Source organism: Xyrauchen texanus, chromosome 40, assembly GCF_025860055.1.
Source record: "Xyrauchen texanus isolate HMW12.3.18 chromosome 40, RBS_HiC_50CHRs, whole genome shotgun sequence".
In the NCBI taxonomy this organism is placed as follows: Eukaryota; Metazoa; Chordata; class Actinopteri; order Cypriniformes; family Catostomidae; genus Xyrauchen; species Xyrauchen texanus.
In genome coordinates this window covers 7,388,599-7,405,706 of record NC_068315.1, presented here as the reverse complement: position 1 = coordinate 7,405,706, position 17,108 = coordinate 7,388,599, and the positions used below count along the sequence as shown (strand labels likewise).

The following is a 17,108-nucleotide window of genomic DNA, read 5'->3' as shown; positions in this document are numbered from 1 at the left end:
AGAGACAGATAAGGGTTGGGTAAAAAAATCGAATTCCTCCAATCAGTTGCTGTGGTTGCTAGTGCCTGTGAATCATCCAAATATCCACTTTGTCATGTCAGTTTCCAGTGGTGCTGAATAGAAAGCTGTTAACCAGCCAAATTAGCCTCTTCACTCGCTGAAAACCAAAGTCCCAAAAGGCTTATGCACAATCCAAAAAATAATAAACCCACAATGAGGACCATCTTCTGGGGCCCTTGGAGCATCCTGCAACCGCCTGGCATGGAGGAGGCAAAGAGATAAGCTAAGACAATGAGACTGGATGGAGTTTGACAGATAGGAGAGCAGCCAGGGTCTGGGAAGCACTGGGATGAGGACTGCTTGTCTGCCAGTCTTTAGCCCTGCTTGAGCCACATTGCACAGTGTACATTTGATTATTTATTTTTTCATTTAATTTGTGTTGCATTAACTAAGTGCTAAGGGTGTGAGAAATAATATGACTGATAGAGTCTGTGTTTTGCTCATATTGATGTAGGAATTAAATAAAGTCACTCCATGTTATTCTTTTAAAACATGTTTTTCATTTTATTAAAAATGTGCTTTAATAAAACCCATAATTAAAATTTTATTTAAATAATTTTAACTGCATAACATGACTGATAATATTGCAAAAAAATATTTGTTATTGCTCCCTCTGAACATAAAGGTGAAGTGTGTGATTTCTGCGCCACTACAGCATCACCAAATAAAAATGCAAAATAAAGACTTATTTCAAATAGATTTCCCAATTGATTCATTGGTTGGAAAGCAAAGCCACTGTTGCTTTGTCAGGCTGTTTAGAATGTTCAAACAAACATCGTGTTGCACTGTTTGGGGAAATCAACCTACGAATGGCTTTGTTAAAAATGTTTATCTTCATATTAAGCTGGGATAGGAGAAAATACCTAAAATGACACACACCACCTTTAAAATTGAGCAACACTGATTAATGAGTGTCTTTTGGAAACATGGTGCTGCTTTGTAACAAAGTCTTTCTCTTAGAATCTCTCTCTGACTCTTGAAAAATATATATATTTTTTTTTGCAACCTAAAACCCAAACCTAGGGGAAAGTGATTCTGTATGCTTACCACATTGGGGTCCTATTCCGGTCTTTGATCCATTGATATAAGATACATCAAGATAACTTTGAAATCTTGTATCCCAACTAAAAATCTCCAATAATAATAATTAAAAAAACAAACATCTTGAGTACCTTTACATAGTCAAATGCAGACCAAATTAAGAGTTTAAGTAAAGGCATTTGTGTTACAAGGTTCAAAATACAAAAGAAATCGTCCATCCTCCACACATCAAAAAAAGGGAAGCGAGGAAATAGTGAATATTATTCAAAATAGATAAACTGTATATGTGTACATATTTTAAAATAAATACATTTCCAAAAAATACACTTATTTTATATTTTCTTCAAGATAATTGTAAAGGTATATAAGCAGCTACTTCTTTTTTACATTAAATATGGCAGAATGTCTGATTTGATCTCCAAACCCTAGACAGACAGTGGATAATTCACAGTTCACAATCCCACTGAACATTGTTGCATAGTTCCAGGTTTTATGTATGAGAAAGCCCTGAGCTTTGGGTTAGCAGTGCTTCTCTGTAACATATTGAAATTACAAAAATGTCCATAATCAGACTGGGAAAACGTTTCCATGCACTATTATCTTAACTCAAAATTTCATTCAACCAATGCAATGTTTCTATCTCCATTTTCTCCATTTAGATGAAGACCTAGAGTTCAAAATGTCAAAAGTTTTGAATAAAATTTGGATTTTTAAGATGTTCTCCTATCCTGCCTAAACTGGTCTACAGCTTTAGCTGGTTTCCACAAGTACCCAAAACCCCTCTAAAACTAGCAAGGTTTCTGAGTTTAGATTTGCCTGCATTGGTTGCATTGTGTTCTGCATCATTCAGTATACAACTTGGGTTGGATTTGCACACTTATTTATTATATTTTCTCCATATCCTTATTGGACCACTTTTAGGTATTTTGTAGAAACATAAGCTGTTATTATGGGTAGGTACATATTCCTGTTGCTGGTGAGGTCACAGTAAGCCTGGTTCTCCCTTGTAGACCGGGAAAGGTTTTCCAATAATTCAGGGTCTTTCTCAAGGTTTATAGTGTTACCCCATTGTTCAAGTGTTGTCAGTCATCCCAGCCAAATTTCCTGCCTGTCATCTGGTAGAACTTCATATTGAACGGTCTGTAGAAATCTTTAAGTCTCTGCACTACCTCAGAGTTAATGTTTGGGTGGGTCCTTCCTTTGGTTTTGCCTAGGCAGTGGGGCTTACTGCTGCCTTCAGCCTTCTTGAGACAAGGGAAGCCCTTGGTCTGGTTGAAGTAGAAGTGTTTGTCTGTGATGATCCTCTTGAGTCCCAGGAAGTCCTGTACACGGCCCAGTTCTCCGGCCGGGTCGCTGATCATTCGTTCTCCACTCACAAACAGAATCTGACCCATGGGGAAGAACTGCAGCCAGTTGTCCAGGTGCTTGGCATAGATGCCGATTTGAATGGCGCTCCACGAGGTGTCTATCAACCCTGTAGTCCTGTTTTTGAATGTCAGGCTCTCAAAAGTGGGAATGTCAGGCTTCTTGGACAATGTTTGTGTGTAATCAGAGATGGCTCGGGTGACGGGGTCCCGAACCACCACAATCAGCTTAGTGTCATGGGACATGGCATAGACTCGAGCTGGAGCTTCACGGGTCACAAAGTAGCTTGGTGTTTTCTCCATTGTGATCTGGCCCTCTAGGGTCTTAGGCATCAGGTCCCTATAGTATAAGACAAAAAGGAGAGATATAAGTTTGGAAGTACATATGCCATTCTGACAGTATTGAATTACAAAGACTTGTTTGTCCATGTTTCTAAACTTCTACTTTTGATCTGTTATACGCAACACAGCATCGTACTCTAACAAGCTTTGTGCTCTAGCTTCAAAACAGCATCCAACACTCAGAGTTGTTCTTAAAGCTGACCTCTGCTAACCTCTGAATGGGAGATTGCTTTTCTGAGAGGATCTTATTGTTGCAGAGGGTCATGTGAGTGATATAACAATACTCCATTAAACCAATGGACCCAATATCACTCTAGATACTTTCTATCTTATGTTTGACTATTTTCTTTGCATCATTCATATTTCTCTTTAGGCAGACTTGAGCTACAAAGACAAATTATTTGCATATAAAATCAACAGTTTCTGTCAACTGCCTTCAACAAAGCTCACAAATTTGTGATCTGAAGTCCAGATCTTGACCCATAATTAGTTCCACATGAACTCTAAAAAATTTGTATAATTATAAACATAGCCATTAACACTAAGAAATGAATAATCTAAAGTGACATATAGCCTATTAGAGGAAAAGGTGTGTTTTATGATGTACTAGAGAATCAGTTAATGAGTATCTACTATTGCCGATTCTCTTCATTAGACAGAAAAGACACACGTATTTAAGGCACATTGTATATATAATTTCATAGCCATATAAATTGTCTCCTGGAACAGAAAGTTAATTTTAGACCTTTCATTGTTTGGACCTTTGTTGGGAAGGAAATAGACTCTGAAGTAGTGAAGAAGAAAAAATCCCATAAATTTTCTCTGTAGGCAAATAGATTTATAAGGATGAATTTAAACCTTTAAAGACAGACCTTACGTGAGCTCTGAGGATGTTTATCGATGGTGTATGCTTCAATCCATGCTAATGCAACTCGTTAAAAAAGTGTTTATTAAATTAATTTCTGGTGAAGAACTGAACTACCTTTCCTGAATCCTGAAAATAAAGATCCACCAATTAGAAAGTCAATAAAGTTAAAATTATTGTTTATATACTTGTAATCAATAGTTTTACATTTTTATATAATTTTTAATTTGCTCACGCCATTTACAATTAGAATACCTTTATTGTCATTGCACAACTGTACAATGAAATGTAGTGCTTCTCCTCAGTGGTACACACATATATGAAAACATACATACAACAAATAAAGACTATTCTGGAGTCTGGAGGTGCGTGACTTAAAAGACTTCCAGGTGGCAGCAGAGTGAAGAGGTGGTTGCCGGGGTGAGAAGAGTCCTTTATTATGTTTCTGGCCCAACATAAACATCTGGTTTTGTAAATGTCCTCAAGTGAAGGCAACTGTGAGCTGGGGATTTTCTGTGCTGAGTTGATGACTCCGTGCAGAGCTTTTTTCTCAGCCACAGTGCAACCAGCATACCACACCAGGATGCCATACGCTAGTATGCTTTTGACAGAACTGTGGTAAAAATTCACAAGAAACTGCTGGAACAGATTGGTTTTCCTCAGTGTCCTCAGGAAGTACAGCCACTGCTGTGCCTTCTTCACCAAAGATATTGTTTTTACAGTCCATGTGCGATCTTGGGAGATGTGTGTGCCAAAAATGTTAAAGGTGGTAACCCTCTCCACCATTTCTCCCCCGATGTACAGAGGGGCAGGTTCCTCCTTCTGTTTCTGAAATTAATAATGAGCTCCTTTGTCTTGGAGGTGTTAAGTGTCGGATTGTTATTGATGCACCATTCTGAAAGTTGAGCAACCTCCTCCCTCTAGGCAGACTCGTCCCCATTTAATATTAGTCCCACAACAGTGGTGTCGTTTGCAAACTTAATTATTGTATTTGTTCAGAGTGGAGGAGTAATGGGTCCCCAGCCAGACAGTCTATGAAATACCTCCGCCAGCTGATTCGCACAATCTCTGAATGCCCTCCACGGAATACCATCCGGGCCGGCAGTCTTCCTGGGATTGACACTACGGAGCACTTTTCTGACATCAGTTGTGGTGACAGAAGGTGCCAGGCTGTCAGTAGATGGTCGCAGTGCAGACCCGGTCTCATCCATCATGACTTCAAATCGTGTGAAGAAGTGGTTTAATTCTTCCGATAGTGAGTCAATGTTGCTGGTGGTGGTTGGGTCTTTACTGCCTTTGTAGTTTGTGAGGTGCTGGATACCTAGCCATACTCGTCGTGGGTCACCATTACTGAAGTGTCATTCAATTTTCTGCCTGGTCTGCTTTTGCCTCCTTGATGCCTCTCTTCAGGTTGGACCTGGCTGTACTATACAGGTCATCATTACCAGTCACAGTCTCTCAGCCAGAGCTTAATATCTCGTGTCATCCATGGTTTGTTGTTCGATAACATCTAATGTGTTTCTCAAAAGTGACATAATCATTGCAAAACTGTAGGTAGGACAGGACAGTAAATGTGTATTCTTCTATGTTTTGTTGTGCAAAAAAAATCCCAGTGAGTTTGCTCAAAAAGTTCCTGAAGTTGGGTGAAAGCCCCCTCAGGCCAAGTCCTTATGATTTTCACAGATGGCTTTATATTTCTGATGAGAGGTTTGTATACAAGGGTAAGAAAAAGGGATAGATGGTCGGACTGACCCAGGTGGGGGAGAGTAGTGACTTTGTATTGATCCCTTATATTACTACAAACATGATCCAAAGCATTCTGTCCTCTCATAGGACACGTCACATGCCGGTAAAATGAAGGGAGGACAGTTTTCAGGTTAGCTTGATTAAAATCTCCAGCTATGATAAAAATCCCATCAAGGTAAGCAGTCTGCAGTTTGTTAATGGCTGACAACAAAACAACCAGTGCTAGCTTGGTATTCACACTTGGTGGGATATATACAGCAATAAAAATAACAACCGTGAACTCCCACAGCATCTAAGTGTTATGTAATCTAATTGTGGTGAACAGTGTCTGTCTGTGATGGTAGTATTTGTACACCACTTATTATTAGAGAAGATGCATAGCCCCCTGCCCTTGCTCTTACCGGACACACTGTTCCTGTCGGCCCGATGCGCTGAGTGGCCTGCTTGCGCAATGGCCTCGTCTGGGATCCCCGAGTAGAGCCAGGTCTCTGATATTATCATAATCGAGCAGTCTTTCACCCTTTTATGAGCCTCGATGATCAGCTCCAGTTCTTCTATTTTGTTGCTGAGCGATCTGGCTTTGGTGAGTAAAATGTTCAAGGCTTGTGAGGTGCTCTCTTTAGCCTTGTTTGTAAGCCCGCCCAGCAACCCTGCTTCTGTCTCCTTTCCCTCCATTGCCTCCTGTGTTTTTCAGCCAGTATAATAATCCATAGAGACCCCGTTGGATGAACGATCTGTTGTAATACGGAACGGAAGTTGTTTGTTGTAATAATTCCATATAAAGTCTTTAAAACACGACACCCCGATCTTTAACAGAATATCATGGTTGTATGTTGAGTTACTTAACGACAGACAGGCATACAAAACAAGCAATGCTTGATGGGATTGTAGTTCATGATTTAGAACTCTTCTTTGAAGGAGATGAGATCCAAATGGGAAAAATAATAATGAAAAAAAAAAACCCTCTGGAACCAAGATGGCTGAAAAAGTGAGCGGGCATTGTTGCTCTCCATTGGGAAGCACACTGGAACTTTAAATGAATACTTGTCCATGAGAACAAAGACTGATATTTTAGTTTTTTAACTTTTGCTCATGGAACTACAAACCAAGTATTGTTATGCTAGCTTTTTAGATAAATAAAAAAAAAATTCTCCCAAAGTCCCCAGTTCTCTTTAGAAAAATAGCAGTCCATTTAGTCTACACTACAAGCAGCAAAAGCTCCAGCTAGCCAACGGGTGCAGTCATAACATTTGGCTTGCAGTTTTCCCCGCCTTCTACCCTTCATCTCTAAGGCTTTTTCTGCATTGCATTCTAGCTCTGTCGGATGTTTAAGAGGAAGAAAAAGAGTCTAATCTATTTGTCCATGACAGTGTCTGTCTCCCTTGCTCTCGTGCTCTCTCTTTCCACCGCTTTCCAATGCCTTCTGGACAGTGACCTGAACCAAAGAGGATAAAAGCAGTGGATTAATGATTTACTGCACTCCACTCCACCATTTAGAGCCTCATAAGGGTTGTTCGCTTTAAATTCAGCCCAAGTGCAGTGTGCAGCCCTCAATTATTTATCTCCCTCCACTGGGGTTTTAAACTCTGACAAAAATGGCCTCCCCTAACTCTGGTGGTGGTTTAAAGGCCGTAATAGCATTAGTCGGCTAGGGTCAGCGGCTTTAGAGGGCCCTTCAAGTAATTCTCAAAATGGCACCTCTATTTCATTGGCAATTGTATTTCTTCTCGAATGCCAACACAAATACTTGCCCTTTGATAAGAATGTGAGCCCAGTGAATTTGGGAGTTTTCAATATGGGTAGCGTGTACGTGCTATGCAGCTGGGCTGATAGACAGTCTCGCTCATGTGTAGACCACAATGTGCTGATTGACTTGCCACATATCTTCCCTCAGAGAAAAGAATGTGAGCTTCACTTGTACTCAGAGATGACAGTGAGGTTGTGACAGTAATTATTGATGGGTAGACAACCAGCAGCCAGGTGGACCCAACCTCATGCTGATGTGGCAGCAACATTTCCTTCAGTTCATGGGGTCGATGGGGACAACCTTCTAGCGCATTGCCATTACATTACAACATTGCCTCCTTTATGAAATAGGCATGAGTCCGGTCCAGAGACACCATTCATATTTAATAAGATGCATCTTGTTTGTTGTAAATGCAATATTTGTGGTGTGTGTGTGTGTTTTCTTAATGAAACATAAAGTAGAGGATCAGAATACAAATCCTCAACCAACCTTTGTCTTCTGTTTTGGAGAAAATTCCAAACAACCACTTTGTTCAGGTCAAAAATTACCCAGTAGAGTAAAGTAGATATACAGCACCTCTCTTTTAATTTAAACATGAACATTGCCATTAGCTTTTTTTCACTCTAAACACAAGCATTTTAGAATATAATTTCATCCGGAAAGAGTGCAAGCTATATAGTAGTAGTGGTACTTTTCTTCTACAGTAGATGTACAATAAACTCTCATTTTGAGTAAAACAAAATTATAATGATAATACTAATATCAGAATACAAATGTCTGCCTGGCTGAAAAAAAAAACAGAGAAACTTCCATTGAAAAGGTCACCACACATACTGTATCTCGGGATCAGGATATCATAGAGACATGGGGATGGTTTCTTTTTACTTGGGCCAGTAATCAACCATCTTACAACCATTTAGTAATACCCTAGCAACCAACTAGCAACACCAAGTAATCACCCAAAATACCATGACACTGTCTAAATATAGTATCATAAGATTGTAAAAAATAATATAGTATTTTTCAAATGTTTTCATGTGTCCGTTGTTTTGGAGAATCCAAAGGAGTTGTAATAATGATTTATGATCAAATTTTGATCAAATACAAGATTAGTTTTTACTATTTTTAAAGAAATATTTCAGCCAAAAATTACAATTCTCTCATTATTTACTCACCCCAATGCCATCACAGATGTGCATGACTTTAGTTCTTCAGCAGAACACAAAGATTATTTAGGAGAACATCTCAGCTCTGTATGACCATACAAAGCAAAGCAAGTTTTTTTAACTATTAAGATTTGCTTCTGGCCAGATCTCCTATGCACATGCACAAGAGGGTCGAGTTTACATTGCCCTTTCGCGTCACGAAAGTGTGTTGGCATGTTCACGCAAGAAGTGAAATACACGGAAGTGCAGCCAATGAAGCTTCTGTATTGCGTTCCTCCTCCTCCTCTGTTGGAAACATCACTGAACTTCAGTATTTTTTTGAGCATACTCTGGTTCTAGCATGAACATGCCAATGCGTTTACATGATGCAAGAGGTCCCGTGAACTAGATGAGAGCTAATTTAATGATTCTAATTTGATAATAATTAATGATAATAAAAGAGAGCAGAGTGAGCATTCTGGTAAATATCTCGTTTGGTGTTTCATTGAAGAAAAGTCAAATGGGTTTGGACCAAAATAAAGATGATTAAACCATGAAATTTTTTGTCACATCTCAAAATATTTTGTGCTCACAGAGTGTTTATAACATAATGTAACATACATGTTATCAAAACGTTCCTTTTTTAAGTACAAAAAATTTGTCTCAAGATATGACTGTTTGAAAAAGACCAGCAATCTCAGATAAATCTTTCTGTCAGACCACAAGGCCATTTCTCAGAGGCCATTTCTCAGAGACATTACAGCCCTTAGAGAGTTTAAATGTTAAACACACTCTTGCATTCTTGTAAGTCTCAAACACATCAGCAAGAGAGAGGGAAACAAGGGAGACCTGGGAAGACAGAGGGAGAAAGAAAAGAGAACACATGACAGACAGCTTTCACAGCTTTAGCATTCTCATAGGAACCATATAAATGGGAGTATGCTGGAGGGAGAATATTTTCCTCCGTCCCATGGCAAGGGAAATTGAGGCTTTGTCTAACAGATGTTTATTGGCAGTGCAAATTATGTAACACTTGAAGTAGCTTTGCATCCAAGCACACATTATTTACAGCCCTTTCAGAGCAGCTTTTGATGTCTTCTTCATGCGGTACGAATATGACTCCCTGTACACACATTCAGGCATTTAATACAGGCAGAAAGCCTCAGCCATTAAACACATCCGGTTCACTGCAAGGTCCAAAATGAACCAGTCGAAATCCAAAGAATAACGGCCAAACGCATTGTCTTGCATTTCAACAATAAAGCAAATAATATATTAATTGGATCATGCTATGAAATGCATGCACAAAATTAAGCCAATAAAACAACAGTAATGTATAATTTATAATTAAAGCTGAAGCATGTATTTTTTTATGTTAAAAGGATAGTTTATCCAAAATTTTAAATTATGTGATCATTTCCTCAACTTTTACTTTCTAGTTTGTAAAATTGTCAATCCAGTTTTCTCAACCAATGGTGTGAGTTTGGGGCGTAACTATCTGTTTGGTTGATCAATGAGAGACAGGGGCAGTGTTTAGAAAATCTGTTTGAAAAAATATTATTTTTGCAATTCCGTTTGGTGATGCTAGTGAAATTAAAGTGAGATGCTAGTGAGATTCGCTTTAAAATCTGTGCAATACATTTTGAGCAAAACACCATTCAAACAGCTCAAAACAGTCCTTCCAACATGGACTATGCAGATTACACAAATTAATTCAACCTTTCCTTGAAGCATTCTGTCCATATGCCCATTTGTGTATAATGCAAATTATCTGCTGCCAAGCAACTCTCTTCAAACTAGATTTACTTCTCCCTGCTGTGGCGTAAATGTGGCGAACAAGGAGAGACAGAGGGTACGGCGAGTCAAATGGATGGTAATCACAAAAGGCACAAGGGCACATGGGCCACACCGCCGTAGTAGATTTATGTGTCCCAGTAGAGAGGTATAGCACACATAAATATCTGCTATCCAGAGCAGATAATCGCCATCTAATTGGCTCAATATTTTTGCCTTTTGGCCAGACAGTCGCTTTCTGTGCCTCGTTCTTTCTCTCTAACCACATTCCTCACGTGTCATTTTCCAGCTAGTGAACTACAACTAAGGTCAAAGGAGTATGTCTGGGATTTACAACTATTGTCAAGGTCTTTGTGTGTGAGTCTGTGTGTTTGGAAGTAACACAACTTAAATAAAAGTGCTGTACAGTTCTGTACATAGCTACAAGGTTCACCTGTCCTAAAGCTGTGATTGACATTCTGGTTTCTGACAGGTATGTGAGTGTTAATTAATGCTGATGGCAGCAGAGCAGGTGAATGAGACTCTTTTCTACTCTGAGATCACTCAACCATCAAGTAGACTCTGGCTGTTGAGAGAGATCAAAGCACAAGGATCGTAATCAACTGTATTGTTTGTGTATGTGTTTGAAAGTGTGTGAGCTTTTGTAATTAGCCTTCCACAGAGTTTAGGGTCCTAACCTATTATTATAGAGGTGAAAATTGTGTTGATCAACCAATAAGTGATCTTTCACAATGACTTCAACAAACATTATGGTTTTTCATTCCAGGCATAGAGCAACACCTGTCTGTGCACATTGATGTGTGTTTTAATAGAGTGCAAGTCTGGTTTCAGAACTAAAATAATCACATTTTTCCTTTCTATAGATAAATAATGATAACTTATAAACCTTTAAAGACAGATCTACTGTGAGCAACTTAGTCATTAATTGGTGGTTAATGCTCCTGTTGAAGCCACCAGTCAGCATTATTTTAACTTCCAAAAATGTTGTTTAAAAGTGCAATTTATGGTAAAGAACTACACTATTCATGATACGTTCTCAAACTACTTATACAGTTTATTTGTATGTATCTGAATACTTTGCAATATGCTCAAAATATTTTGGTTCTATACTTATAATAAGTTTTTTAACTTAAAAAAAAATCTATAGTTTTATATATTTTTTTAATATTTTAAGTCATTTGCAATGCTTCATTGGATTGTAGCTCATTCCCTCATGAAAGATGTAAAGCACACAGTTTTGAACATTCGTCTTTTGGTCTGATTTTTAAAGCAATGGGCAAAAACAATGTTTGTAATGGTGTGTTTCACCCCATAGCTTGTTGGTTTAGTTCATGGCTTAGAACGCTTTAATGAAGGAGTTCAAATAATGATTTTTTTTAAAATCCTTAAGGACAAAAAAAGATTGGTAAAAATCCTCTCGGAACCAAGACGGCTAAAAAAGTGGATGACACGGTTGCACCCTATTAGCCAAGCTTGTGCATCATGCAATGAAAAAAATTTTAAGCAAATCAGATGCTTTGAAAGATTGGGCCCTCATAGTATATTGTATCTTATTACATTGTTATTGGTCAATTGTGGTATTCTGCAGTCAGATCATTTGACTATCAACAGCTAAACTGAATTGCTTGTTGTAATTGCTTCATGCCTCTCATATCTCATATTTGTTGTTCTCACATAATAAATTTGACTTAAATCATAATTTGCTTTGTTGTTAATTTGCACAAATTTTTAAAAGACAGTAATTGAACATCCTTATCACGTGATTAGTATTAGGATATTAAATATTAGGAGAAAACATATGTCCGTATGCCCTTTTGACAAGATTATTTGACCCCCACGAAAAACAATATTTTGTGTTAAATAAACATTTCTGGAAGTTTTATGCTAACCTAAATAACATGCTTCTCACGTTAAGAAAATCTATATTTTTACGATTCTAAACTACAATTTACATTAATTAGTTCATTGTAGCTCTGGCCATGTAGTAAGTACAATAATATACAGTTATCCATTATTATTATTACAATGTGATCACCATGCTTTTTTCAGCCTGATCTCATGAGAATTATGTGTGTATATATATATACAGGTCCTTCTCAAAATATTAGCATATTGTGATAAAGGTCATTATTTTCCATAATGTAATGATAAAAATTAAACTTTCATATATTTTAGATTCATTGCACACCAACTGAAATATTTCAGGTCTTTTATTGTTTTAATACTGATGATTTTGGCATACAGCTCATGAAAACCCAAAATTCCTATCTCAAAAAATTAGCATATCATGAAAAGGGTCTCTAAACGAGCTATTAACCTAATCATCTGAATCAACTAATTAACTGTAAACACCTGCAAAAGATTCCTGAGGCTTTTAAAAACTCCCAGCCTGTTTCATTTCTCAAAACCGCAATCATGGGTAAGACTGCCGACCTGACTGCTGTCCAGAAGACCATCATTGACACCCTTAAGCAAGAGGGTAAGACACAGAAAGAAATTTCTGAAAAAATAGGCTGTTCCCAGAGTGCTGTATCAAGGCACCTCAGTAGGAAGTCTGTGCGAAGGAAAAAGTGTGGCAAAAAACGCTGCACAACGAGAAGAGGTGACCGGACCCTGAGGAAGATTGTGGAGAAGGACCGATTCCAGACCTTGGGGGACCTGCGGAAGCAGTGGACTGAGTCTGGAGTAGAAACATCCAGAGCCACCGTGCACAGGCGTGTGCAGGAAATGGGCTACAGGTGCCGCGATTCCCCAGGTCAAGCCACTTTTGAACCAGAAACAGCGGCAGAAGCGCCTGACCTGGGCTACAGAGAAGCAGCACTGGACTGTTGCTCAGTGGTCCAAAGTACTTTTTTCGGATGAAAGCAAATTTTGCATGTCATTCAGAAATCAAGGTGCCAGAGTCTGGAGGAAGACTGGGGAGAAGGAAATGCCAAAATGCCTGAAGTCCAGTGTCAAGTACCCACAGTCAGTGATGGTCTGGGGTGCCATGTCAGCTGCTGGTGTTGGTCCACTGTGTTTTATCAAGGGCAGGGTCAATGCAGCTAGCTATCAGGAGATTTTGGAGCACTTCATGCTTCCATCTGCTGAAAAGCTTTATGGAGATGAAGATTTCATTTTTCAGCACAACCTGGCACCTGCTCACAGTGCCAAAACCACTGATAAATGGTTTACTGACCATGGTATTACTGTGCTCAATTGGCTTGCCAACTCTCCTGATCTGAACCCCATAGAGAATCTGTGGGATATTGTGAAGAGAAAGTTGAGAGACGCAAGACCCAACACTCTGGATGAGCTTAAGACCGCTATCGAAGCATCCTGGGCCTCCATAACACCTCAGCAGTGCCACAGGCTGATTGCCTCCATGCCACGCCGCACTAAAGCAGTCATTTCTGCAAAAGGATTCCCGACCAAGTATTGAGTGCATAACTGAACATAATTATTTGAAGGTTGACTTTTTTTGTATTAAAAACACTTATTTTATTGGTCGGATGAAATATGCTAATTTTTAGGAATAGGAATTTTGGGTTTTCATGAGCTGTATGCCAAAATCATCAGTATTAAAACAATAAAAGACCTGAAATATTTCAGTTGATGTGCAATGAATCTAAAATATATGAAAGTTTAATTTTTATCATTACATTATGGAAAATAATGACCTTTATCACAATATGCTAAAATTTTTGAGAAGGACCTGTATATATATATATATGTGTGTTTTGCAATGGAGAAATGATATGATTTCATTTATTTCACAATTCAAAATTACAAAATGTAGCCTTCCAGAAAATAAGGTAATTCAAATTGAGTTTTGAATAAAACAGTTAAATTAGTATAAAAACGCTGGATTCATAGAGCATAGCTGCAGGTTATGTGGGGAAATCTCACATAACCTGCAGGTTTTCTGAATTTCTTTTCAGAAAACTGGGCAAAACTATAGAGACTATTTCTAATTCAGACTAAATAAGGGAGATGAAAGTTTAAACAAATTCCTCATTTCATGACATTTCCAAGAACACACACACACACACACACAAGGAACTTTTCACCAGCACCTTATGGTATTAATTCACTCAGTGATCTAAACTCCTGCCGTAATCCAATAAAATCTCATTTTGGCATTTGAGCAAAGTTTCCAGACCTGACACACACACATACTGTACTTTATTCAAACCACTGCCAAACGGGGAAAGACCAGGGGGAAATAATCGGCAACCGTAAACTTTTTTCACTGTAAGCCTTGCCAAGAATTTATCTCATTATGTCAGAAATAAAAAGTAATCAACAAAGCGCTATAATAACAATAAACAATATTCACTATATATTCAACTTAATTTGGACTATTAAGTCTTATATTTCCACATGAAGTGGCAGAGGAAGTTTTTTTTTTCCTTTTCTATTTATATTTTTCTATACCAACCACCTTGGCACAATTTAGTAAAAAAAGAAATTATAGAGATAGCTTTACAGTCTGTTCTTATAAATTTATCAGCAGGATTTTAAGCATGGCAGGGATCTCTCTGTCTCTCGCTAGGCCTTAAGTAACTTCCAAGTTTATTGTGTAAGAGAGGAAAAATAAGCTATATCTCTGTGGCACCCTTCTTGTGAATTATTCACCCTCACGTACTGTAGAGAAAAGTGGACTGGAATGGAAAAAACTCACTCACAGCCATCATGGATGAACAAGCATTCATCCGCTTCATTCCACCGGTCCACACACACTCACACAGAATCTTGTCTGTCCCTGTTATAGCCTTCCGTTACTAGATGTGAAACCATTAATGTTGCATTCGCCTTGAGGGAAACCCTGACCACTCCTCTGATCCTCTTGATAGCTAAACTGGGCTGTGGTTTGGAAAGTGAAAGCTTAAAACGAGCTGAGTGTAGCTGAAGACATTTGTGGATTGATAGTACTGATTCTCCACCATGCTGTAGTCACAGAAACAGACCAAACAGCAAGGGTTACTACCGCAGAGATAGATTGCTATGAGTGTGTCTATGCCCTGGAATGTGATAGCCCATGTCTTTAAGTCTGAAACTGGCTTACTTGGCTTGTTGTATTCAGAAAGGCATATATATATATTGAATAATGACTTCAATACGAATAACAAATTCATCCGAATAATAGATTAAATACTGGTTTGACTGATTATCCAAGAAGCACAACAATAAAGCAACATGTTAAGCATATCCAACGAAATTATGAGTCTGTGAAGTCAAAAATACTACTATAAACCTTATGAACGAATGATTTCAAATCGGATGGTCGTGCTAACATCTTGATCTTGTCAAGAGTGACATTAACTTTAACTATATAGACATAAACTATATCATATACATATTCCACTTCTTAAAATGTCTGTGTTAATGTTGAATCTGTCCATCTGTTAAAGTTAACCACATTTATACCCACATCACCGATTAAGGTAATTATGGTAAAAATGGTAAATGGTCTGCACTTATATAGCGCCTTTTTTAACCTTAGCGGTAACCAAAGCACTTTACACTTTGTCCCATTCACCCAATCACACACACACTCATAAGTGAGCTCTGGAAACGCACTATATAAATTAAACTTATTAATATTAATATCTTTATTATTATGAGGTCTGTGAATTGATCAAATGTTTTAAACACAGTTTTCTGTGATTAATCACAATTAAATTATGGTACATAATTCATTACAACAAACATTAAAAAATTATCATAAATATATTTACTTTATACCTTGTCTCAGAAATTAAGTTAGTCATAATTTATTTTATTTAAATTTGCATTTGTTAAAGTGTTCTGTTTTTGTTTTTGGTGGATAGAGTAAATTAGACAAATTTTTTAAAGGTATTCATCTTTGATACAAGTATATGTGTACATGCCATAAAATCAGTGGACGTGTTGTAATTACAATTTGGACTAAATATTCTGGCATTTTACAGTGGATGTTTTTAAATAACATTTATATGTGTGCATTTGGCAGACGCTTTTATCCAAAACGACTTACAGTGCACTTATTACAGGGACAATCCCCCCAGAGCAACCTGGAGTTAAGTGCCTTGCTCATGTACACAATGGTGGTGGATTTGGGGATCGAACCGGGAACTTTCTGATTAACAGTTATGTGCTTTAGCCCACTACACCACCACTCCTACGTGTCAAGCAATTTTGGATAATAGGATCAAATAAGCAGATTCATATAAAACTTTCTTGGCAAGATAAACTTAAGTGTACATTGCCAACACATTATTAGATACTATACATACAGATACTGAATGCTGAAATTTAATTTGCTGAAGTTTAAAATCTCAAAACTTATATTTTCTCAGGCTATTGCGCACATGCTGGGTCTCCCTCACGTGGTTTCGCTTTTGACACTGGTTCAGATGAAAGTGAGTGAGTGTTTTCAGTTCACCGCTTGTGGGTGAAGTCTTCATTCTCTGTACAGTAAATCACACGAAATTAATCAGCATGCACTGCGGCACACAATCAGTTTCTGTGCTAGGTTGCACAGTTGAGTCGAGGGTGCAATATGTTAAGTCTTTAAATTTCCCAGCCCTAATTATTATTTTTCTCTTCTAAAACAACAACCAAAAAATGTGCACAAATCAACCTTGAGTGTATCGTACAAAATTCTGATTGATAGACTTACACTGCTTTTACCTGTTTGTAGACTATATTGATTTATTCTCATATTCTCAATGTTTGTATTTCATATTCGATGCAAAATGTGTGCTTGATATTTCAAAATTGCTTGACACCTTGTGCATTCATAATAATGTTGTTATATATGCACACATATAAACGAAATGTCTGTTTCAGCAGATATTAATGTAAAAAATACCAGGAGAATTCACAGTAAAAAAAATACAAATAAATTCACAGGTAATGTAGCCTACATATTCATCTTCATCTTGTAAGATGAAAACAAAAAGTAAAATAATAATTTAATTAAATAATAATTATTCTTTTTATGCTATAATTATTAATAGCTTTACTATACAAGGCATATT

The 17,108-nt window shown here is 37.7% G+C and overlaps 1 protein-coding gene across 1 annotated transcript in view; it reads right to left on the bottom strand.

Moving 5' to 3' along the window:
* Positions 1-584: 584 nt before the first annotated feature.
* Positions 585-17,108, bottom strand: part of si:ch211-216b21.2 (heparan sulfate glucosamine 3-O-sulfotransferase 3A1) — a 48,949-nt gene continuing 32,425 nt past the window's right edge. The window contains exon 2 of the mRNA XM_052112928.1: positions 585-2,805. Within this exon, the coding sequence (XP_051968888.1) occupies positions 2,184-2,805 (622 nt within the window). The 3' untranslated portion in view covers positions 585-2,183. The remainder of the gene's footprint in view (positions 2,806-17,108) is intronic.